We start from the raw sequence: 25,017 nt of genomic DNA, 5'->3' as shown, positions 1-25,017 counted from the left end.
ATTTTTCCCAATGAAAGCATTTAAGCAGGGGAATCCCAGGATCTGACTCGGGTTCTGAAAGATCACTTCAGCTGCTGGATAGAGGATGAATTCAAGGTGACAGAGGAGACTGAGGGGGAGCTGGGGTGGGGTGCCTGAGGTACATGCCCTCCGAATGGGTAATAGTTGAATACGGGACAGTACGCACATGTGCACCCACGCGGCTCAGCGTGCCCTGGCAGGAGAATCCATGCGTGCAGCGCACCCTCGGGCAGGAACAGTGCTTGGCCCTGCTGGCGCTGTGTCCTGCCGGGCAAGTGGGGCTCCCCAGCCTGTCGCAGTGCACACTGTGGGCACCGGGCTAGGCCTGGGGCAGAGGCATAGCCGTAGCTGCAACGCTCCATGGGCCCTTCAGGAAAATGGCTGGGAAGGTACTTCTTTTCCTTCTCTCAGAGCATCGGTGGCCGCGTTGCTTCCCTCCTGTCTGGCCTCGGTCTGTGGTCGGGTTTCTGAGGGTTCCTCAGCCCCAGCATGGCCCTCGGGGCCCACAGAGCCCTGGCATGCAGCACGCAGGAAGAACGGGTCTGGCTTCGTCTGCCCACTTGGGGTGAAATGGGGAAGAGCCAGCCCCTCCCCGGGTGCACAGAGCGGAGGGCACCACAAGCGTGCAGAACGTACCAGACGTGATGGTAAAAATGCTGCTGCACGTCTTCAATCCACAAGGACACCAGCTTTAAAGAATGAAGGCAATTCTCACTTTGCTGAGTATGAGCTGCCTTCTGCAGGTGAAAGGAAGGTGAAAGGCTTTGGTTTATCAGCAGCAGCAGCAGCAGCAGCAGCATGAGAAATGGGAGGGGTTTTTTTTTTTCTTTTTTTGTAATCCCGCGGCTCTGTGGGGAATGCTGTGAAGGGCTTGGCAAAGAGCCCTGGTCTCAGGGGCCATCTCTCTAGACCCAGGGATCAGGTGGGAGGGGCAGCTTCTCACTGCCTTGCCAGGCTGTGGCAGGTCCGAGTAGTTCTTAGCCATGGACATATTTTTTTAATTTATTTTTTCATGAAACACACAGAGAGAGGCAGAGACACAGGCAGAGGGAGAAGCAGGCTCCCTGCGGGGAGTCCGATGCGAGACTTGATCCCAGGACCCGGGGATCACGCCCTGAGCAGAAGGCAGATGCTCACCCACTGAGCCCCCCGGCTGCCCCAGCCATGGGTATTTGTATCTGATGCCCTGTGATGCTCCTGTGACCCGAGGAGCTCCCGCTCGGCTTGTTTGTTCAGGGCTCCAGTGTCTGCCTGGCTTTCTAGTTAAGTCTCTGTGCTCAACATCACCAAGATGCTGGATCCAAAGCCTAAAATATAATGCAGAGCTTGGATGCTGAAGCTCACACAGCAGAAACACACCGGGGCATAGGCAGTTCAACGGAAGTAGTGGATCTTGGGGTGAAAACAGGCCCCACTGCTTGGTCACCTTAGCTTTGGTGCTAACCTTGATTTTGTGTATGTTTCTTTAAGTTCTATTTTAATGCTTCAGAAGCTTAAACAGGGAAAACAGGGAGCAGTTCTGAGAAGTAATTTCACGTGAGGATCTAAACACAGGGGTAACAACGGTGGTGGCTCATCCCTCCTCTTCCAGGCCAGGCTTACACGTGTGCTGAGACACTGATGCCCTCGGGCCTGGGGTGGCCACTCAGGTCCTGAGTGGCCTCCTCCAGTGACCCTGGCGTGCTGCACAGGTGTCCGAACTTTCCAGATGTGGTCTGCACGCATGAAGACGGATGGCACAGATGGTTCCAGGCCACACACACACATACCCAGTTCTTACAGACCTCGATCACCCCAGCAAGGACTTCTCGAAGCCAGATTTCTCGTGGCTGCCAGCTTTCAGCTCCTGCTGACGCCCGCCTGGGACCTTCCAGTCGACAATTCCTTCCGCCATCCGAACGCTGCAGCAGCCGTGTGCACTGCTCTATGTTCTGTTGTCTGTCTCCAAGAGCTGCTGTGGGATCAACACGCTCAGGCCTCATGACAACCTTTAGGATGCCTGATTTAGGAACTCCTCAGATGTTTAGAAAGGTATCCTGGGAATATACTTCTAGTGCCAGCAAGCTTGACTGGCCAAGAACAGAGAGAATATTCCATGAAAGAAGAACCATCCCTTTTCCTGGCTTCTTGCCAGACCCCACAGGGAACTGGGTCAGCTGAACTGTCTCTAGCCCAATGCAGTCTCTCCTTGTCAGTGTCCCAAAGGTAAGCGACAGAGTCTTTTATCTGAGTGGCATTTTACAGCATGTTGTTGCTTTGATTATTACCACCCCACACCCCAAAGAACTAATCAGTTTGTTTGCTTAATGTTTTTTTATGCCTTGTGTAAAGAATAATAGAATTTTGGAATTGGGATGAATTCTATCCTAGTTCCTAAAGTGTTACCAAATTTTCCAGTGAAGTGACTGAGTCCTGGGGCTTAAGGAACTTGCCAGAGGCCACCTGTTGCATTTGCTGCTCCTCAGGGGGTTCCTGCCGTGTGACCCCCACACAAGCGTGGTGCAGACGTCTCCCTGGCAGGATGGGATTTCAACCTCTATGCTCTGAATGCAGACAGAAGTGTTGGATTAATGTTCCATCTGCACTTAAGTGTCTTTTCTTTTTAGAGGTTTTGAAAAAAGTGTGTTAAAGAATTTGGGGTCTTTGTGCATACATCTCTGGTGGGAGGGATGGTGGGTTCAAAATTAATTTGAAAAACAGTAAATAGAGAGTGAAGTAGGTAGATCACTGGGGGTAGTAAATGGAGTCCTTGCTACTTGTGACTCATGGACTATTGGACCTTCCTTCATCAACCTCCCCTCCCTACCCTATTTCCATCATAACAAGAGCTGCCAGTTGCCCACCAGGTATTGTACAAGACCCTCAACCGTCCCAGTAACCCTGTGAGGTAGGAATTATTATTCCCATTGCACAGAGGAGGAAGCTGAGGCTCCCACAGGTGAAGTAACTTGCCCCAAATCACATAACTTGGTGAGTGGTGGAATTCTATTCACCTGATTCCAAGGGGCGGACAGCCACTCCTTCCACTTCAGGTTGGTAAACACATCACTTTGCATCTCAGGGCCCTGGCAAAGTCATGCCACCCAGACAGGACCCACCCCATGGTCCCTCTTCTTTATGCAGAGGACCTGTGTGGGCAAGGCCAACCCCTTTGTCTACCTGCAGAACTCTCCTTCTGATTCTGGCAGCAGGAGGGAGGCCATGGGGTTCTTCATCAGATCGGCCACTGCAGGGTCCTTGGGTGTCACATAGAAGAAAGGAATCCCAGTGCTGTTGTCCAAGGGGCCGTCGCTGATGGGCAGGCAGTTCCCAAACGGCAGTCCTGGGATCTAACAAATAGCAAAAAAAGCTTTTTCAATGCAGGGTTTTGGATTGATCTGAGCTGGGAGCTTAGCTTGTGTCTCTGGTCAGGAAATGTAGCAACGAGGATGGCACGGCATCATCACGGGGTTGACGGGTAGTAAATGAAGCCACAGGGGTTCCCACCTGACCCAGGTCACCCAGTGATGGCTCTACAATTCTACAGAGAAGGTGAGCGGGGCCATTCTGTCTGGGAGAATAGCAAAGGGATTATTCTGGAAGTTGATGAAAAGCATTTGACAAAGAAAAATGCTCACTTTATGCAATTTAAAGCGATCTGTGGGAGAGGTGATGAAATGTATGGAAGGGTGCTAGAATATTTTCCATAAGCTACCCCTAGAAGCCTCACTCTCCCAAGGTTTTGAAAACTTTGAGAACAGAACTCAAGTCTTAACTTTAATAACTGGTCTTTGGACTCTTTGGGAACTTTCTATTACTGTTACTCTTAGGGCCATACCATTTTCTTAGGTATTAGTTACATTTTTTAATTGTAATCAATATTTCATTATATAGTCCAGCAAGTCACCCTGGAAGTCCTAGGAACATACTACACCCGGTTTTGTTCATGATCACCCAGCGGTGTGGGTGAAGTTCTCAGACATGTATGCAAATATATCTTAGGTTTGCCCTGACACCTGCTGGGTGTTGCATCCCTATCTTCATGAGCTTTATTTACCTTCTACAGAGTGTTCCTTATTCTCACTGAGCTTAGAACTCAGGGGCTGTCCTTGTCTTTAAAGTGTTACATGGCAACAGTGGAATAATAGATGGCTTTCATCTTTGAAGGAGACGCAACGTTATGGAGTCTTCCAAAATTGTAAGTTCATTCACAGATTCTTGTTTTTCAGCTTGTCATAAACTGCCTCGAGTCATGCTTTGCACACATGACATGCATATGGTAAATGCTCTCTGAATGTATTGAATTTGGATGAAATGTCAATACCGGAATAATAAAGCTAAGAAAAGAGACGTTGAAAGTCAAAGTATCTTCAGTACATTGGCACTAGCCTTTTAACTGCTTGAAACAATCTGTGTATTTTTTTAAACATTCACTCTATCTAGATTCTTCTTTTCTAAAAAAAAAATTATTTTTAATTTAAGTAATCTCTATACCCAGTGTGGGGCTCAAACTCACAAACCCCAGATCAAGAGGGGGTTGGGCTCTTCTGACTGAGCCAGCCACACACGCTGAAACAATGGTTTAAACCAAGATCAGCTTCATAGTTAAGCTTCATGTCTTCCTAAGGTGTGTCTTAGGAACGTCATATATAACCGTGAGCAACCATTTGGATGCTGTGACAGGGGTTAAGTCATTGCCATAATCATAATAAACTTCTTGAGATATTCTTTAAAAAGTAAAACAGGAACTTCGAAACTATATAGTCAACCACTTAATTTCATAGACAAGGAAAGCAAAGTGGACAAGCCAGTGACTTGGCCAGTCCCCAAATGGGTGAGACCTGGGTTAAGAGCCTGCCTGCTGGCTAATGACCTATACATTCCAAAAAAAAAATTTTTTTGCATAAATTAAATAGGAGTTCTAATTACCTCCCTGTAATAAAACCCTTACCAGGCTTACCAGCCCTGAAAGCTTTCTGGAGGGTGAGTACTTAAGGATGTCACAGCCTCGTATTTCTCCATGTCATTTTGACTTAAGGTGTAATCCTGGCTAACAGGTGAGTAAAACGTTTGCGAACCGAATGATAAAAGTGGAGCAGAAACCGGCTCATTCCAGCCTGTATGTATATACACATACACATACACTTTGCACCCTAAACCTCCTTTCCAGAAAGATTCTCGAGGTCCATATTTCACAATGTCACTGTGCACCCCCAGCCCCTGGTGCTTCCTCCCAGCCGCAGTGTGGGCAGGTGGCCGGGAAGCTGGGGTCCGCGGGGCGCCGAGGGCTGGGAGGCCGCGTCCCCCCGCTCCCCGCTCCCCGCTCCCCGTTGCCAGGGTAACCAGGCGCCGCCCCCCCCCCCCGGGCCCCGCGGGGCGCGCACCTGCAGCCGGCTCGGGCCGCTTACCTTCTCGTGGGCGGACACGGTGGCCAGACAGCCCCAGGCGCTGGCGTGGGCCAGGAAGCGGGCGGTGCCGGGGCGCAGCCTCGGGCCGCCCTGGCGCCGGTAGGAGAACATCCCCGGCGGCGCGGGGGGCGGCCTGGCGCGGGCGGCGGCGGCGGCGGCGGCGGGCGGCAGGTGCGCGTCCTCCTTGTGCGCCGAGGCCGGGAAGCTGCGCTGCCAGATGCTGCCCGAGTCCTCCAGCAGCGCGGGCAGCGCGTCCTCGGTGGAGGCGCTGTCCAGCTCCTCGTCCACCTCGTTGGTGACGGCCCAGGACACGGAGCTCACGATCACGTAGCCGGCGGCCGGGGACAGCAGGGCGCCGCAGCACAGCAGCCAGGGCAGGCGGCCGGCGGGCCGCGCGGGCCGGCGGCGCACAGACATCTTGCGGCGCGCGCCCTGCCGCGGGGGCCGCCTGGAGCGCGCGGGCGGCGGGCCGGGCGGGGGCGCCCCCCGGCGGCGGGAGCGCGGAACTGGGCTGGGCCCCCGGCCGCCCCCGGCCGCCCCCGGCCGCCCCCGCCCCCGCCCCCGCCCCGCGCTCCCCGTCGCCGGGTCCCGCCGCCTGCCGGGCCGGGGTGCGCTCCGCAGCCAGACCGGGTGGGCGCGCAGATCCCAACCGACGCGCGCGCTGACTCCCCGGCTCACTTAGCCTCTCTGTGCCTCGGTTTCTCTACCGGAGAAACCCGCAAAGCACAGCATCTAGCGCCTGGGGTGCTGGATGGGAGAAGTGAATCGGGGCTTGCGGAGGCTCAGGGCAGCGCGGGGCGCGCCGCGAGCGTCAGGGTCCGGCCGTGCACAGAGGTCGTTGTCATTTAGAGAGTAAATGTCACTGTGCACCCCCAGCCCCGTGGGGCTTCCTCCCAGCCGCAGTGTGGGCAGGTGGCCGGGACAGAGGCGAAGGCGAGCTTAGCCCCGCGTCAGTCTGATGCAAAGGCCTCGCTCTTCCTCTTGAGCACGAGGACCATGACCGCCTTTACACTTTGCTGGGACAGGAATGCGTTGCCCCCAGCTCATCTGAAGGCAAAATCGAATGTTTACGGATCAACTAAAGTAGAAGGGAGCAGACGCCCAGAGACAAAGTGGCTGGGGTGGACTGGGCGGAGAATTCTCTGACCGTGCCGGGTTTAAAGCGTTCTCTTATTGGTGGATATTTGGGCTGTTGCCAGCAGTGAAGTTTTATAGATATCAACGTGATCTAATCATTTACCCTCTGAGCCTCTGCTTAGGCCATTCCCTTATCTGCCCGTATGGAGACATGGTCTGCTATAGATTTTCTATTCTTTTTTTTTTTTTTTTTAAAGATTTTTTATTGGGGATCCCTGGGTGGCTCAGCGGTTTAGCACCTGCATTTGGCCCAGGGAGCGATCCTAGAGTCCCGGGATCGAGTCCCGCGTCAGGTCCCTGCATGGAGCCTGCTTCTCCCTCTGCCTGTGTCTCTGCCTCCCTCCCTCTCTCTCTCTCTCTCTCATAAATAAATAAATAAATAAATAAATAAATAAATAAATAAATAAAATCTTAAAAAAAAAACTAAAGATTTTTTAAATTTATTCATAGAGACAGAGAGAGAGAGAGAGGCAGAGACACAGGCAGAGGGAGAAGCAGGGTCCATGCAGGGAACCCGACGTGGGACTCGATCCTGGGTCTCCAAGATCACACCGTGGACTGAAGGCGGCGCTAAACCGCTGAGCCACTCGGACTGCCCTGCTCTAGATTTTCTATTCAAAATCTGATAGTCCTACTTCCAATTTATTATGGATGAAAGAAACAGGAGCTCGCACTAGCATTTTTGTAGCTCTTTTGGCAAATGTTACATGGTGCAGTAACCAGGGGATCTGTTGTCTACTCTGTCCCCCAATCCATCTACCTCCTTCTTTCCCTTCTCTTCAAAGCCTTTCTTCTTTTAAAAAGTCGGCTTCATCTCCTGGGTGCCCTCCAAGCTGACCTCCTCCCACCCCACCCCCCACCTTTCCACGACGCCCTCTTTCTACCGAGAGCCTAAGGGGAGGCCTGGTATTCTCTCCCAGTGATCGCCTCTCCTCCGTGGCTCTGCTGCTGACTTGCCAACCTCTCTCACTCGCCCCAGAGTGATGTGTGCCGCGGTCTTGGAGAGGCAGCGTAGCAAGTTATTAAAAACGTGGGCTCTTTCAAATGACTTCAAATGAATCCAAATCCTGCTCTATGACCTACTAGCTGTGTCTGCAAAATAAGGACAGTCACATCTATCCCAGTGGCCCAGGAGGAGCACGGAGCCGCCGCGCCAGATCCGTGTAGCACAACCGCTTCCCCTGCCGGGCTCTGCAGGGAGCAGGGCAAGCCCCGCGGCTACTCCTGCCATCGACGCTCTTGTTCTTGACTGTCAGGGGCTGCGTCTTACTGTGAGGCTCTGGTGAAGGTGGGTGTTGTCCTCTGACGCCCCAGCACATGATGTGAAGAAGAAATGCCTAATTCTTACTGTTCATTTCCAGCAGGATCAAGTCCAGGTTCCTTAATTCGATATACAGGACCCCTGTAACCTGGTCCCTGCCTGTCTGTCTGTCCCTGGCCATCCTCCACTGCATCTCCCTCGCAGACTCTGCTGCAGTCATTCCAGCCTCTTTGTGGTGCTACAGTCAGCGAACACCCACACTGGCACCATGTAGATAATGCAATTACCATTCTGATCTACTTGCGTCCTCACTCTTTAGCCCTCTGTTCATTCATCAGGCTACATGATAATAATTTTAGAATATTTTGATTAAAAGATAGAACATATGCAGCCAATGCGTAAAATACATGTGTACGATTTAAAGAATCACTAACAAGAAAATCTGCTAAAATCATTCAGTGAGGAGGGGATCCCTGGGTGGCGCAGCGGTTTGGCGCCTGTCTTTGGGCCCAGGGCGCGATCCTGGAGACCCGGGATCGAATCCCACGTCGGGCTCCCGGTGCATGGAGCCTGCTTCTCCCTCTGTCTGTGTCTCTGCCTCTCTCTCTCTCTCTGTGACTATCATAAATAAATAAAAAAAAAAAAAAAAAAAAAAAAAAAAAAATCATTCAGTGAGGAAATATTACCATTACCATTACCAGTTCCCCAGAAGCTCTCCATATATCCCCCTCCCCAAATCACAACACCCTGCCCCCTCTCCTGGAGGTGATTACCATCTTGTCATTTGTGACACACATTCTTTGCTTTTCTTCATAGTCTGACTTCCTACGTATGCACCCTCAATGCTATGGATTCATCTTATTTTGAACTTCATATAAATGAAATCATACTTAATGTATTTTTTGTGTCTGCGTTCAGTCAAAATTCTGTTTGTGGGGATCACCCTTGTTTTGTTGTTTGTGGATGTATATGGCTGTACACAATACTTTGCATTGTGTGACTATCTGACCATTTATTCAAGTACTGTCAGTAGATGTTTTGATAGGTTTTATTATTCAGGTAGGGTGAGGCCGGCAGATCAAGAGATGACTGCCATGGCAAAGGTAATTTACTCTACTCGTAGATCTCAAGAAAAGGGATCTTTGACTAATGTGGACAGGAGCCCTAGGATAAATACTCCCCATTTCCAGGCCACGGGTGGGCAATTTACTTTACACAGTTTCTCGGAGGGTATCCAGCAGGAGTGAGCATGGGTTGCTCACCCCCTTCGAATGGCTTTCCTTCCTCACTGGTTCAATCATTCAAATGATGCGCCACTTCTGTTCTTTAGGACTGACTACATCCCGAAGTAAACTACTGTGTGCCAAGTCCTCGTCTCAGAACTTTGGAGGAACCTAAGCTAAGGCACTGGTGCACACATTCAAGAGTTTCTCTAGAAAATATCACTTGTAGTAGGATAGCTACTTTGTGATTGTGGGGTATAAGTGTGCTTAATTTTATTATATAATGTCAAACTGATTTCCACAATGATTGTACCAGTTTACATCGCTATAATCAGTGTATGATAGTTGCTGTTGCTCCACATTCTCATCAATACAGATTATTGTCAGATTTCCTGGTTTTTGACTCCTCCACCAGTCTGGTGGATAAATAATGGTAATGAGTGATTTTTGTTTTAATGACTAATGTGTTTGGTTGATTACCTTTTCATACTTCTATTGGCCAGTTGGATATCCTCTTTTGTGAAACGCCTTAATATCTTTTCCCCATTTTTATTGGGTTGCCTGTGGGGTTTCTTTGGTATTGATTTGTAAGAGTTAATTTTATTTTCTGTATGCCAGTCTTTTGGTGTTGAAAAGTGCCACAGCTTGTCTTTGGGTAGCTGTTAATGCTCATGTTTTTATGCATCAACTTCACGGGGCTAAGGGATGCCTAGACAGCTGGTAAGACATCATTTCTGGGTGTGTCTGTGAGGGTGTATGGGGAAGAGATTAGTGTTTGAGTCCATAGATGAGCAAAGAAGATGGGTCGCACCACTGGGGGTGGGCATCACCCAGTCCTTAAGGGTCTGAATAGAGCTGAGACACCCATCTCCTCCTGCCCTTGGACATCAGCACTCTTGGTTCCCAAGTTTTCAGGTTCACGCTGAGATTTACTCCATTGATACCCCTGGTTCTCAGAGCTTTGGGTTTGGACCGAGACCACATAAGTGGCTTTCTGGGGCCTGCAGCTTGCAGTGGGCAGATCTTGGACTTCTCTGGCTCCATAATCACATGAGCTAATCCATGTTGTTCTATGGACCAGTAGTGCTTTCCTTTTTCTAGGTGACTAATATTCCCTCGTGTAGATATACATTTGTTTATTCATTCAACGGTTGATATTGTGTTGTTTCTTTTCTTTTTTTTTTTTTTTTTTTGCTGTTATGAATAAAGCTGCTAATAACATTCACATACAAGTGTAGGTGGGGACACATGTCTTCATTTTTCTTGAGTAACACTTAAGAACAGGATTGCTGGGTTGTGTGGTAATTATCAATTTACCTCTATAATGAATCATCAAGATTTTTTTTCCCTAAAGTGTCTATGCCATTTTGCATTCCCACTGACACTACATGACTGTTTCAATTGCTCCACATCCTTGGCAACACTTGGTATTGGGTGGCTTTTAATTTTAGCCATTTACTGGGTATGTAGTGATATCTCAGTGCAGTTTTAATTTACATTTCTCCAATGACTATTAATATTGGGCAGCTTTTTATGTGCTTACCTACTTTTTACCTATCTTCTTTGGTGAAGTGTCTCTTTAATTCTTTACTCATTTAAAAAATCTGGTTGGGTCTTCCTATTGTTGAGTTGTGAGAGTTATTTTATATATTCTCCATACCAGTCTTTTTCCAGGTATGTGTTTTGCCAATATTTTCTCCCAGTTTATGGCTTGCATTTCCATATTCTTACCAGTGTCTTTTTAAAAATATTTTATTTATTTATTCATGAGAGACACAGAGAGAGAGAGAGGGACAGAGACATAGGCAGAGGGAGAAGCAGGCTCCATGCAGGGAGCCTGACATGGGACTCGATCCCAGGTGTCTGGGATCCGGCCCTGGGCTAAAGGTGGTGCTAAACCGCTGAGCTACCGGGGCTGCCCTTACTAGTGTCTTTTGAAGAAAAAAACATTTAAAATTTTGATGGCATCTAATTTTCCAATTTTTTTTTCTTTCATGGTTTGTGCTTTCTGTATTGTTTCTAAGAAATCTTTGCCTGACCTAAGCCCATGAAAAATAGCTTTGATGTTGTATTCTAGAAGATTAATAGCTTTATCTCTTACATTTAAGTCTATAATCCATTTAAAGACATTTTCTGTATATGGGTGAGGTTCATTTTGTCCCCAGAGATTAGACTGATCCATCACTCTTTGTTAAAAAGACTATCCTTTCTTCTGACTTACATGTTGTTGTTTTAATGCTATATTATCTTAATACAATGAGACATTGTTATTCTTTTATCCACTCATTTATTCATTTTTAAATATTTCATTTGAGAGAAAGAGAGAGAGAGAGAGAGAGAGAGAGAGAATGCGCTAGTGGGGGGAGGGGCAGAGGGAGAGAATCTCAAGCGGACTCCCTGCTCTCAAGACCCTAAGATCATGACCTGAGCTGAAATCAAGAGTTGGATGCTTAACTAACTGGGCCACACAGGCACCCCCAGTTCACATTTATTTAGATTTAGCCACATATTCTCCAATTTCCTCACTCTGTCTTTTCTTGTATCTCAGATATTCCATTTGTAATCATTTTCTTTCCTCCTAAAGGCCCATCTCTAAATATCATCTAAAAGATCATTCTAAAGGAATTATATCCTTTAGAATTCGCTTTAATGAGGGTCTACTAGTGGCAAACTCTCTGTCTGAAGTGTACTTCTCTTTCACTCTCAGCAAATATTTCTGCTGAGTATAGAATTCTAGCAATAGGCATGTCTTCAAGACATGGAAGTCATCATTCCACTTTTGGTTTCCATGTTGCTGCTGAGAAGTCAGATTTCAGCCTCATGGCCACTCCTTTGAAGACCACTGCTCTTTAGTTCTCCTGTGGCTTTAAAACTAAACTCTTCTCTGTGTGTTTGGTATGCATCTGAGTGGGGGTTTCTTCCTCCTCCTTTTCTTCCTTCTTTCATTGGAAACATTTTAGACCTCTCTGGTCTTTAACCTTTTATATTTGTTGTCTCTTTATCTTTGTGCTACATTTTGGATAACTTATTGTTGTGGACAGAAGCTTTGTGTCTACCCCCACCCCCAATTCATATGTTTAGGGGTAGCTATATTTGGGGATCGGGCCTCTAATGAAATAATTAAAGTTAAGTGAAGTTGTAAAGGTGGAGACTGATCTGACAGAATTAGTGACCTAATAAGAACACCAGAGAACTATCTCTCTGTGTATGAGCACCAAGGAAAGCCATGTGATGACATAGCGCAAGGGTGGCCATCTGCAAGCCAGGAAGAGAGCTCTTACCAGAAACTGAATCAGCTGGAAACTTGATCTTGGACTGCCCAGCCTTCAGAACTATGAGAGAAGAACCCTCTGTTCTTTAAGCCACCCAGCCTGTGTATTTTTTTTTTTCAGCCTGTGTATTTTTTATGGCAACCTCAAGCACCGGAATACAATGAATATACTGAAATTGGTTTGTCCTTGAACCTATTGATGGATAATAATCTTGTTACCAGATATTGTCTATTATAGCTAAAGCATCTATAAGTACCCTTGTACAAGTCTTTTTGTGAATATATGTTTTCTTTCTTTTGGGTAAATACCTTGGAATAAAATCGCTGGCTGATAGAGTAGCTATATGTTTATAGAAAACTGTGTTATGGACGGAATGTTTGTGGCCCTGCCCATATGTGGAAGCTCTATCCCCCATTATGATGATATTTAGAGATGGGGCCTTTGGGAGGTAATGAGGATTGGATTAGGTCATAGGGTGAGACCCCATGATGGCATTAATGGCCTTATAAGAAGAGGAAGTGAGAAAGTTCTTCCACCCACCTTCCTGCCCCACTGTGTCTATGCACCAAGGAAAGCTGTGTAAGGACACAGCAAGAAGATAGATAGATGTAAGCTAGGGAGTGAACTTACCAGGAACCAAGTCATCTGACATCTTGATCTTATACTACTAGCTTCCAGAATTGTGAGAAAATAAATGTCTGTGGTTTAAGCCACTCAGTTTATGATATTTTGTTATGACAGCCCAAGCAGACTGACACACTGTCAAACTGTTTTCCAATGTGATATTTACCATCTTATAGTCCTAGTAGCCTGGTAGCAGTGTATGAGCACCACATGAGGTCTCTAAATGATGCATGTGGTCATAGCACTTACACAGAAGGAGTTATTTTGAATTGGAACTTGGTTACTTGGCTTAGTAACATTTTCCAGTGATTTTAGGTTTGTTTTACTGTAAGCAATCCAGAACCATCGGGTATGTGTTGCTCTAGCAAAGGACTCTCCCACTAGCAAATACTCTCAAGTTTGGTTGTAGGAGACTGGCTATTGGTACCTTTACAAGAATATTTGACTAGTAATGGGAGAGAACAGATTGCAGATCTACTGCTCACCCATTACTTCCCACTCACAAATACTTTGTCAAGAACAATGAGAGGCATGTGGTCGGAGGAAATAGAGCATGGTTTAAAGTTTGAGGATGGGAATGTACAAGATGAGTCTGGGATGCCTTCTCGAGTTAGAAAAGAAAGCTAGAAAAGATTAATAGATCATGTCAGAAGAACACAGGAGGCAACTGGAAAGGTCTTCCCCTGGGAAAAGATGGAATAATTTAAGTATCAAAAAGAATAATAGTGGCAGTTATTTTAAACACTAAACATACATTTATTTACCGTACTCCTCAGCAATTGCTCTCCTGGGCATTTTTCCCAGAGAACTAAAACCATATGTCTCCCACGAAAACCTATAGACATCAGTGTTCATAGCAACTTTATTTGTAGCAGCCTCAAACTGGAAGCAACCCAAATGTCCCTCAATATGTGAATGGCTAAACAAATGGTTCTATCCATATCATGGAATACTACTCAACAATAAAAATTGATACATGCAACAACTTGGGTGGATCTTAAAAGCATTATGTTGAGTGAAAAAAAAATCAGTCTCAAAAAGTCACACATTGTATGATTTCATTTATATGACATTCTCAAAATGACAAAATTATAGGGATGGAAAACAGGCTAGTGGTTGCTAAGGGTTAATGATGGTGTGTGGGGGTGTATAACTATAAGGGGGTAGCGTGAAGGAGCTCTTTGTGGTGGTGGAAGAGTTTTGTATCTTTTAAAAAAAAAAGATTTTATTTACTTATGAGAGGCACAGAGAGAGGCAGAGACATACGCAGACAGAGAAGCAGGCTCTCTGTGGGGAGCCCAATGCAGGACTCGATCCCAGGACCCCAGGATCACTCTCTGAGCCAAAGGCAGATGCTCAACTGAGCCACTCAGGTGACCCAAGAGTTCTGTATCTTGATTGTGGTAGTGGTTACACAAATCTACATGTGATAAAATGTCATAGAACTACACACACACAGCACCAATGTTGAATTCCTGTTTTTGATGTTGTACTATAATTGCATAAGACATAAGTCTAGCTAATGGTACTGGTCTCTTGAGTTAATAATGATGAAAAACAAAACAAAAGACAAAATCTCAATAGTCTTCACTGGAAGTTATCAGGGCATCTGATTTATTCTATTTTTTTTTTTAAGATTTTATTTATTTAATCATGAGAGAGAGAGAGAGAGAGAGAGGCAGAGACACAGGCAGAGGGAGAAGCAGGCTCCATGCAGGGAGCCTGATGTGGGACTCAATCCCGGGACTCCAGGATCATGCCCTGGGCTGAAGTCAGGTACTAAACCACTGAGCCACCCAGGGATCCCTCCTACTCTATTTTTTTCTAAAGCAAAAATAATCTAAGCATTTATCCTGCCTTTCCTCTTATATTTCAATTATATTTCAAGGTAACCAATTGTTGATGAGGGAAAGATTTTCTTTCTAGATAAATTCTAGCTAACACATCTAGAAGGAAATAGAAAATGATAAAAAAATCATTTTGCAACCCCTAATGAGGCAATCAATATAGGCAACAATAATCAATATATAAGTACAGCGCAGCCTGGGTGGCTCAGCAGTTTAGCACCTCCTTCGGCCCAGGACCTGATCCTGGACACCTGGGATCAAGTCCCACATTAGGCTCCCTGCACAGAGCCTGCTTCTCCCTCTGCCTGTGTCTCTGACTCTCTCTCTCTGTCTCTCATGAATAAATAAAATCTTAAAAAAAATACTGAGTACAAGTTCAGGTGGAATTTTACACCAGTCTGGCAACACTTGAACCCAGGGATCGATCCTAATTCCTAATTTCACCAAATGTGGGACAAAGGACTGTCTTAGTCTGTTTGGGCTACTCTATCAAAATACCATTGACTAGGTGGTTCAAACAACAGACACTTATTTCTCACAGTTCTGGAGGCTGAGAAGTCCAAGATCGAGGTGCTGGCAGATTTGATGTCTGGTGAAGGTTCTCTTCTTGGCTTATAGATGGCCACTTCACTGTGTGCTTAGATGACTTTTCCTCTTTTTTTCTTTTTATAAGAGCACTAATACCATCATGAAGCCCCCATCCTCAAGGCCTCATCTAATCCTAGTTGCCTCCCAAAGTCCCCACCTTTAAACACTGGGGTCTAGGGCTTCAACATATGAATTTTGGAGGAACACATTCAGCTCATTGCAGTGACATCAAGTATTTCCTGATGTGATGCAGTGGTGTGAGCACAAGTAGGAATTGCACAGGGCTGTCTAGGAAATGTTTAAAATAATTTACCCTTAGCAACCTCATTAACCCTTGGCCTGATCTATGCAATGGGAGAAGATATATGCAACTGACACATCTGATAAAGGGTTAGTATCCAAAATAGATAAAGAACTTATCAAAATCGGGATGCCTGGGTGGCTCAGCGGTTGAGCATCTGCCTTTGGCTCAGGGCATCGGGATCAGTCCCACATTGGACTCCCTGCAAGGAGCCTCCCTCTCTGTGTCTCTGCCTCTCTTTCTAAGTCTCTCATGAATAAATAAAATATTTTTTAAAAAAGAATTAAAAAAAAAAACAAAAAAAAATAAAAAATAAATAAAAATAAAAAAGAATTTATCAGAATCAACATCCAAAAAACAAATAATCAGTTAAGGAAAGGGCAGAAGACACAAATAGGCATTTTCCAAAGAAGACATCTAGATGGCTAATAGATACATGAAAAGGTGCTCAATATAACTCATCATCAGGGAAATACAGATCAAAACTACAATAAGATACCACTTCCCACCTGTGAGAATGTTCTTCACAGGAAACAGCAGATGTTGGCAAATATGTGAAGAAAGGGGAAACCTTCTTTTACTGTTGGTGGGAATGCAAGCTGGTCCAGTCACTCTGGAGAACAATTTGGAGGTTCCTCAAAAAGTTAAAAATAGAGCTACCTTTATGACTCAGCAATTGCACTGCTACGTATTTATTCAAAGGATACAAAAATACTGATTTGAAGGGGCACCTGCACCCCAATGTTTATAGTAGCATTATCAACAATAGCCAAACTATGGAAAGAGCCCAAATATCCATTAACTGATGAATGGATAAAGAAGATGTAGGGATCCCTGGGTGGCGCAGCGGTTTGGCGCCTGCCTTTGGCCCAGGGCCCGATCCTGGAGACCCGGGATCGAATCCCATGTTGGGCTCCCGGTGCATGGAGCCTGAAGCACTCCCTCTGCCTGTGTCTCTGCCTCTCTCCCTTTCTCTGTGTGACTATCATAAATAAATAAAAATTAAAAAAAAAAGAAGATGTAATATATATGAACAATGGAATATTACTCAGTCATCAAAAACAATGAAATCTTGTCATTTGCAATGATGTGGATGGATCTAGATCACTTATGCTAAGTGAAATAAGTCAGCCAGAGAAAGACAAATATATTATTTCACTCATATGTGGAATTAAAGAAACAAAACAGATGAACATAGGGGAAGGAAAAAGAAAGAGAGAGGGAAGCAAACCATGAGAGAGTCTTAACTATAGGGAACAAACTGAGGATTGCTGGAGGGAGTTGGTTGGGGAATGGGCTAAATGAGTGATGGATATTAAGGAAGGCACTTAGTTGGGATGAGCACTGGGTGTTATATGTAAATGATGAATCTAAATTCTACTCTTAAAACCAATATTACAGTCTATGTTAATTAACTAGAATTTATTTTTTTTAATTTTATTTTTTATTTTTTATTTATTTATGATAGTCACAGAGAGAGAGAGAGAGGCAGAGACACAGGCAGAGGGAGAAGCAGGCTCCATGCACCGGGAGCCCGATGTGGGATTCGATCCCGGGTCTCCAGGATTGCGCCCTGGGCCAAAGGCAGGCGCCAAACCGCTGTGCCACCCAGGGATCCCCTCTTTACCCATTTCTGATGAGAATATTCAGTGTGATAAGAGGAAATAGGGGTGCTAAATGAATTAAAGTTACTCATCTTTTTGGCAATTTTCTCTTTTTCAAATCCCCTAATAACAGCCAGGATTCCCTCCAGCCAGGATTCCCTGTGTACTATCCACACAATTGTTGGTCAAGCTTCCGAGGCTGTGGAGAAGTTTCATAAAATAAAGCTATTTCTTTGGGAAACAGTTGTGTTTTCTTTGGAAAACAGTTTGGCTGTTCTTGAAAAGGTTAAACATAGAGTTAGCATATGAACCAGTGGGATGCCTGGGTGGCTCAGCGGTTGAGCGTCTGCCTTTGACTCAGGGCCCGATCCCAGGGTTTGGAATCGAGTCCCACATCTGGCACCTGCATGGAGTCTGCTTCTCCCTCTCCCTGTGCCTCTGTCTCTCTCATTAATAAATAACTAAAATCTTAAAAAGAAAATAAAAAGCATATGAACCAGCAATTTAATTCCAGGTATATACCCAAGATAAATGAAAATGTGTGTCCACACAAAAACTTGTACACCAATGTTTATAGAGGTGTTATTCAAGTGGAAATGACGTCATTTCCATTTCCATTCAGGGAAAACAACCTAAATGATGAATGGATAAATGAGATGTGGTATATCCATCCAATAGAATACCATTTGTCAATAAAAGGAGTGGCTTCTAGGGGCTGGGAAGAAAGAGAGAAGAGAGGGTGACAGCTTTCCCCCCAACCTGTTACACCCAGCAACTTTGTCACCTCCTGGGTATGGAATAGGGTGGGAAGGGAGGGCAGGGGCACGTTCACTTCTGACTCACCCTTACCTGGAGTGTATAAACCTTTGGATGTTCCAATTTGTGAGGTCTGCTATTAGACTCCACACCCTGGATAGGTTCTGGTATTTGACTACTGCTCTCTTCCCCCTAGTGGTCATCAAACCTGAAGCTCAAAGTAGCATAGATTGGAAAAAGTAGCCTCGGTGCTCAGCTTATCTCACTTAACTCCACTTTCTCTTAGATTTTGATCGGGAGGGCTTTTTTTTTTTTTTCCATCTAGTCAGCTTTGTGATGCTTTTAAGAAGACATTTTCTATTTTTTTCCAACACATATAGTTGCTTTCACCTGATGAATTCATTCCAATATAGTAGCTTGCCATATTTCTGAAACCAATATTGATTTTAAATCCTTAATAGTTTTAAGTTCATGGTCATTAACTTCAAGAGGCCACTGGGGCTGCCTGGGAGTGCTACTCAACTACCCTGATTCATTGTCCCACCCTTCTAGAAGATTCTCACAATTTCTTTTTTCTCTCTTCAGATCTCTTTTCAAATTACACCTTGTGACAGAGACCTTGCTTGAGAACCCTGGAAGAAGCAACACCTGCCTCCCCATCATTTTATCTCCATTATTGTGTGTTATTTTAACTATTATACTAGGTAATAGCGATAGCTACCTAAGATATCAGACTTCTGTTGATTAGTTTGGTGTTGGTCTTCTACCAGGAATATAAGCCCACGAGGAGCAGGGATTTGCCTGTTTAGTTCCATGATGATCCCCGATGCTTAAAGAGTAGCACATGAAAAAGAATACATATGACAAATAATTTTGGAATACATCACTATACATTTTAGATCAAATGCCTGTGTTTGCAAGATCTGTTTGTTGCCAGAATGTTGGTAGGCTTCCAATTTTTTTTTTAATTTTTAACTTATTTATTAATGAAAGACAGAGAGAGAGAGAGAGAGAGGCAGAGACACAGGCAGGCAGAAGGAGAAGCAGGCTCCATGCAGGGAGCCTGATGCGGAACTCGATCCTGGGACTCCAGAATCACGCCCTGGGCCGAAGGCAGGCGCTAAACCACTGAGCCACCCAGGGATCCCCCCTTCCAATTTAACATCGCTGTGGGTACAGTTTTATGTTCCAAGATCTATGTACTATTTGATGTGCTTCTCTTTCTGCAAGCACCATATTGACACTAGTGATGGGCCCTGGGAAGACTTCTGTTTGTACAGGGGCTCATTATTATTTCTATTTCAAATGACTGTTTCAGGAAATATTATTGCCTCTGTGGTAGATGGCTGAGTGAGTCTAGCCAAGGTTCACGGGGTCCAGCCCAGATCAGCATAACCGTCCAAACAACCTGAGGACCCGTGGGAGGAATAATACACACATTGTGGCTGTTTGAAGCCATTAAGGCTTAGTCAGGCCACAATCGTGAAGTGATAGATGGTGCAAGCAGGAAACAGTCTTTGCCACTCGCTCTGTAAATTATTTCTGGCTCTTTGATAAAAACCCAGGTTTGGGGAAGGGGCCAGAGGGAGGTCCTATTTATGCTCACGTTCACGTTCACATCATAGACCACCCGTCACTTTCAATCGTAAGCACTGCCATGATTTCAAATCCACTTCTTCATGGTTAAGTGAGGTTGTCTGGATCTAAGGGTGACTTTGTTTACATTCGGGTGACCATGTCAGAAGGACGTCACAAAACTGCTGTGCTGAGTGCTTACAGATACCAAGAATCTGTGAAGCCTTACCAGAGTGTTCTGTCCAGGCAGGGCTGCTCTTTGGCGGTCTAGATAGCTCTTTGAAGACCTTGGGACAGTAGCTCCTGCCGTGGCGAGGCTACTCCTTGCTGGCCGTGGTGCAAACCATGCAGTGGCCCCCTGAAGGGGATCCTCTTCCCCACCCACACCAGCGCTTCCGCTCTGCTAGCAAGGTGCTCCAGGGACAAGGCGCCTTCAATCCGTGCTGGCAGCTGGCCCTCAGCTCTTGGTTGGCGAAGCTGACTCTTCTGAGAACCAACTTGTGGAAAGGCACACCTCAATTAAATTTGGATTTTATATCTTTCATCTCCCCTTTGCCTGGAACAGTAGTGTAATTAATCTATTACTGGTTTGGAGTATGTTATTTCTTTATTGGCTCATGAAGAGAGACATTATCCTGGATGCTGCTGGCTTGTGACATATTATTATTATAAATTATAATTCCCGCAGTGAACTTCCGTTAAATGAGTTATTGGCAAAGACAATCTTGGTCTCTGAGCATAATTTGCCATGAATGAAACAAGAACCCTCTCTGTTGAGTAATTAGAATGTCCGATCCAGTGTAATAACCCAAATGTCAAACTTTATTAAGGATAAGAGCTTCTCCTCTCTCCTGGCTGAGAACTCTGTTGGGTCTTGAGGGAGGTGGATGTGGTTAGATTCTCAGCTTCCTTGCTCGGCCTCCTGCCTCAGCTCACAAGGGGTAGACTGAGAGGGAAAAACACAGATGTGCAGGGCAGGTGTGGTTCCATTTTCGTATCAGGACTCATGGGCTCTGGTGGCTTTCCAACCTGGCTCACTGTCTCTTGAACTCCTGTGTGCTTCTTAGCCATTCTCCCACCAGAAACTTCCAAAACGATCCCCATTATGTATGTAATGCCTTCTATTTTTAAAAATACATTTTCGGATATAATATAAAGCAGAAAAGTAATCAAATCAAACCACAAACTTTGTGACCCTTTTTCACAAGGTGAACACACTTGTACAGCCACCCCCCACCCCAGTCAGGAACTGGAGACTCTATGAGAGTCCCAGAAACCCTTCTTCTCTTCTTTCTTACAACCCACCCCCATCCCCTACCCTAATTTCTAACCCTAGAGATAAACAATTCAGATTGTTGCCTTTGACAAACCTGGTTGGCTTTTTCAAGGACAGAATGTCCTCTGCTAGTTCTCAGTTTATCAGTTTACCCCAAAATATGCAAACAAAATTCACTGTTCCCAGACTGATACATCTTGTTGTTACCTTTATTTCTTCACTCAGTCTCCCATCCCTTTACTTACATGTGAGCAAACAAATGATATGCTAAGTTATTGAACAGTGAGCAAAGGAGAATCTCTGAGTTATTCTTTGATAGACAACCCCTCCCAGAGAGCTTAAGGAATGAGGTAACATATTAAAGGTCGGGGGGGGGGGGGCCTGAAATATGATTACTTCTTTAACTATAAAGATGAAGAATTCTTAATGGATCTCGTGACATATAGTTCTTAGGTTTCTTTAAAACTTCCAAGCATTTAGGGAAACCTAACTCATTTCTTAAATAATATAAGATCAATAAAATATTCTCTCTTCTCTCCACTTACACCAGAAATCATGTTGAGCATGAATTGTTAAATTCCTTTTAAATATTATAATTGGTTATATAAAAATTGATCTGGTTTAACAGGGATCTATTCTTAGTTTCAGCATTCCTTAGGATTTTGCAACAGAGAGGAATGAAAAGTGATTCAAAGCAGGACATCATTTGTTGCAGACACTACTGCTTTCACAATTCCACCTCACCTTTCGAATATTCTTAGTGGACCACTGTGTAAGCCTAACGGTGGGTTCAAATTGCATTTTGCCTGTTCCTCACTGCCTGAGGGGATCTTTCTGCAAGGGGAAGAAAAATGTTACCATTGGCATTCTATTGCTTGTATAAGTTTGTGTTCTTCAAACTTTATCTTTCTCTAGAGATCTATCCATTTCTCTCCTCCCAACAAGATTTCTCAAATTTCTCTTCTGTTAAGTCCCCAACAAACATACTCAAAAATCCCTAAAGAAAAGCAACAGAAGCAACAATTAATCTCCAAATCAGTTTATGAGATTCATCAAAACTGGCTCCTTGAAATACAAACACAGACAATGCTACCTCTCCCATGTACAGAAAATCTTCTTTCTAATCAATATAAAAGCTTTAGCATTTAATATATCTTTATTTTTTTTTCATTTAACATATTTTTAAGAGTGAAAAATCTACGTCTTCTCATGTCCTATTCAAATAATAACCTTATATATTAGCATTGCTTTCCCTGAAAAAAAATATTTTCAGAGCTTTGGGGGTACATCTGATATGTGAATTACAAATTTTTGTCCATCTTTTAGGGTCACAAGGGCTTCTTGTCCCACAGGAAGGCTGAGTTTGACAGTGCTTTCCGTGGCCTTGTCTTCTAGTAATACCTGGATGAGCTGCAAGGGGGAAATGTTTAAACGGCAGGGAAAGATAAAAAGAGAAGTTACTCCCTGTTGCAGGACCCACCACTTGTATTCTTCTACCATGCCCTCAACCCACCTAAACTGCAAGCTTGTGCCCTTATTTATTCCTACTACATGAGGTCCTAATTTCTCTGAGGAATGATCAAGGCCTGGTGAGGACTTCAGGGAAGGAGTCTCATCCCTGGGATGGTGCAAGAGAGAGGGGCCACGGGGAGGGGAGGCAGGTGGGCTCTCTTTAGGAAAAGGAGTAGGCCTGCAGTTGTTTGGGAGGAGCAGAGATCAAACCAATACTCTGCTATTAAAGACACGGGTGAGTGTGGATCCATTGTTAGAAAGGAACCTGTGAAATGTCCGTGGGGCTCCAGGTGGCTGAAAAGCTCATCGCTTCAGCTGCCTTCCAGATGGATACCAATCCCTGTATTCTTGGCTCCAGTTCCCACATAGATCCTCTCTCCACCATCCATCAAACATACCAGTAGATAAGGGATGATGAAAAAAGTCCTTGATTAAATTAACACTCCTGGGTACTAATAGATTCGAGAGATTCACAGATTCTGATGTTAGCTTAGTGCCTGCTCTTAGATAAGGCATCTAACTTGCCTGAGCTGGCCTTGCTATCAGAGAAACAAGGATAATATGCCTCCTTTCCCTTAGCTCCAATGGTACTTGGAAGATTAGTAAATCCTTGGACATGATTACTTTTAAACTGATAGAGACATATTTTCTTGGTGTGGTTTCATCGATAACCTCCTTCACTCCCCAGAAGTGAATACATTTTGACAAGGATGTGCACAAGACAACTTCAAATGCAAGGTTAGTGAAATTATTTTTCATTCTTTCTCCTAAATTTGACAATAACCATCACCACCCAATGAGAGGATGTTTCTCTTCTCTCTCAAAAAAATTGTCTTTAGGGATCCCTGGGTGGCGCAGCGGTTTGGCGCCTGCCTTTGGCCCAGGGCACGATCCTGGAGACCCAGGATCGAGTCCCATGTCGGGCTCCCGGTGCATGGAGCCTGCTTCTCCCTCTGCCTGTGTCTCTGCCTCTCTCTCTCTCTGTGTGTGACTATCATAAAAAAAAAAAAAAAAAAAAAAAAAAAAACCTTAAAAAAATCGTCTTTACCTTTGTCCTATAGCTAAAGAGTCATTTGTTTTTAAATATTTTTGCCATGCTTTAATCCTTGAGTATATACCCTAAAGTGAAAAATGTTTAGTATGTTATTTTATTTTTTATTTCTAAATATATATATTTTTTTATTTTTAAGTGATCTCTACACCCAATGTGGGGTTTCAACTTACAACCCTGAGATCAAGAGCCACATGGTTTACCAACTGAGCCAGCCAGGTGCCTCCATGTGGTATGTTTTTAAAAAGAATATTTCTTGGGATCCCTGGGTGGCGCAGCGGTTTAGCGCCTGCCTTTGGACCAGGGTGCGATCCTGGAGACCCAGGATCGAATCCCACGTCGGGCTCCCGGTGCATGGAGCCTGCTTCTCCCTCTGCCTATGTCTCTGCCTCTCTCTCTCTCTCTCTGTGTGACTATCATAAATAAATTTGAAAAAAAAAAAAGAATATTTCTTATTTAATATCAGTATGATTTTTTACTTTATTCTTAAAGACTCCTTGGCACCTTCCTATCTTGAATGTTGTTGGAATGTAGAAGAGTGACAGATGGATATGCAAGTCCAGAATGCTGACTTTGGATGTTATCATAGGTGCAGGGCAGCACTAAATTGTTCAAAGAATGAGGAAGCCACAGATGTACCGCTGAATGAGGCGTTAACTCGCGGCAGATGAATGCAGATGGGACACAGAGGGTGTGCTTTTTTGTTGATGATGAGTGCAAATGCTGAATAATGAATGCAATAAAAATTAGATGAGTGTAACTTTTTGGTGTTAGAGTGTTTAAGTCATTATAGCTAATTCAGCAGACATGCACAAACAGAAGCAGGTTTAATTAATCTCTAATGCATATTACCTTGGATTATCTGACATTCATCTGCCTGTATTGCTTTATGATGTAGTTCAATTAAGTATTTAATGTTTTTCTCTATTGTTTCCACCAATTAAATATAGGTCAAACCCCACTGCAATGAACTTTGGAGTTGCTAGGAGATTGGGTGGAGTGTCAATGGAAAGGCACTCAGATTAGGTTTCTTTGGAGAAATAATAATGATGACTAATGGTTATGGGTAATTACTATGTTCAAGAATTTTGTAACGATTGACTTATTTAAATTTCATAACAGCCCTATGGGATTAGATATTATTATTCCCATTTTGTAGATAGGGAAACTGAGGAACAGATAAATTAAGCAACTTGCACAAGGTTCTCAGCTAAGAGGTGGAAGATGGGCATTTGAACCCAGGAAGTTAATATACATAGAATTTCCCACTTATATTCCCAAATCTTCAGACTTGAAGGTATTTTTTATTTATTCTTGAATCACCGCTTTTGGACTTAAAGCACATAGTAGCATCTTCTGGGGAGAGAGAAAGTGCTAGATGGTCTTGCAAGGAGATCTACAAAGGTTTGACTCCCTGCTCTGTCAATTACTAGTGAGGTGACCTTAGGAACATTACTTGACACCTCATGAGCTCAGTTATGCTATCTGTGAAATGGAGGCAATGATGGCACATCTTGAGTTGCTGAAATGATGCATTTAAATGCTCAGCATAAGGAGCTGACAGTGTCTGCTCTCCAGCAGC

At 44.6% G+C, this 25,017-nt stretch overlaps 2 protein-coding genes and 1 long non-coding RNA gene across 8 annotated transcripts in view; 1 reads left to right on the top strand and 2 right to left on the bottom strand.

The window, feature by feature from the left end:
* CREG2 (cellular repressor of E1A stimulated genes 2) overlaps positions 1-5,839 on the bottom strand; it is a 35,924-nt gene extending 30,085 nt beyond the window's left edge. Inside the window, exons 1-2 of the mRNA XM_077915007.1 lie at positions 5,409-5,839; positions 3,181-3,350 (exon numbers count right to left, since the gene is read on the bottom strand). Coding sequence (XP_077771133.1) covers positions 3,181-3,350; positions 5,409-5,825 — 587 coding nt within the window. The 5' untranslated portion in view covers positions 5,826-5,839. The remainder of the gene's footprint in view (positions 1-3,180; positions 3,351-5,408) is intronic.
* On the top strand, positions 907-24,184 carry LOC144323966 (uncharacterized). Of its 6 annotated transcripts, XR_013389347.1 has the most exons (5): positions 907-2,226; positions 4,122-4,198; positions 21,515-21,656; positions 23,073-23,122; positions 23,575-23,848. It is a non-coding gene; the product is annotated as an uncharacterized LOC144323966 (long non-coding RNA). The 6 variants fall into 6 exon arrangements; XR_013389349.1 differs by lacking the exon at positions 21,515-21,656 and having other exon boundaries at positions 931-2,226; XR_013389345.1 differs by lacking the exon at positions 907-2,226 and having other exon boundaries at positions 2,440-4,198.
* The window catches only part of RFX8 (regulatory factor X8), a 64,552-nt gene continuing 61,430 nt past the window's right edge, over positions 21,896-25,017 (bottom strand). The window contains 2 exon segments of the mRNA XM_077915006.1: positions 21,896-22,154; positions 22,157-22,282. Coding sequence (XP_077771132.1) covers positions 22,104-22,154; positions 22,157-22,282 — 177 coding nt within the window. The 3' untranslated portion in view covers positions 21,896-22,103.

This window comes from Canis aureus, chromosome 11 (assembly GCF_053574225.1).
Source record: "Canis aureus isolate CA01 chromosome 11, VMU_Caureus_v.1.0, whole genome shotgun sequence".
Taxonomy (NCBI): domain Eukaryota; kingdom Metazoa; phylum Chordata; class Mammalia; order Carnivora; family Canidae; genus Canis; species Canis aureus.
This window is presented reverse-complemented; position numbering and strand designations above follow the sequence as displayed.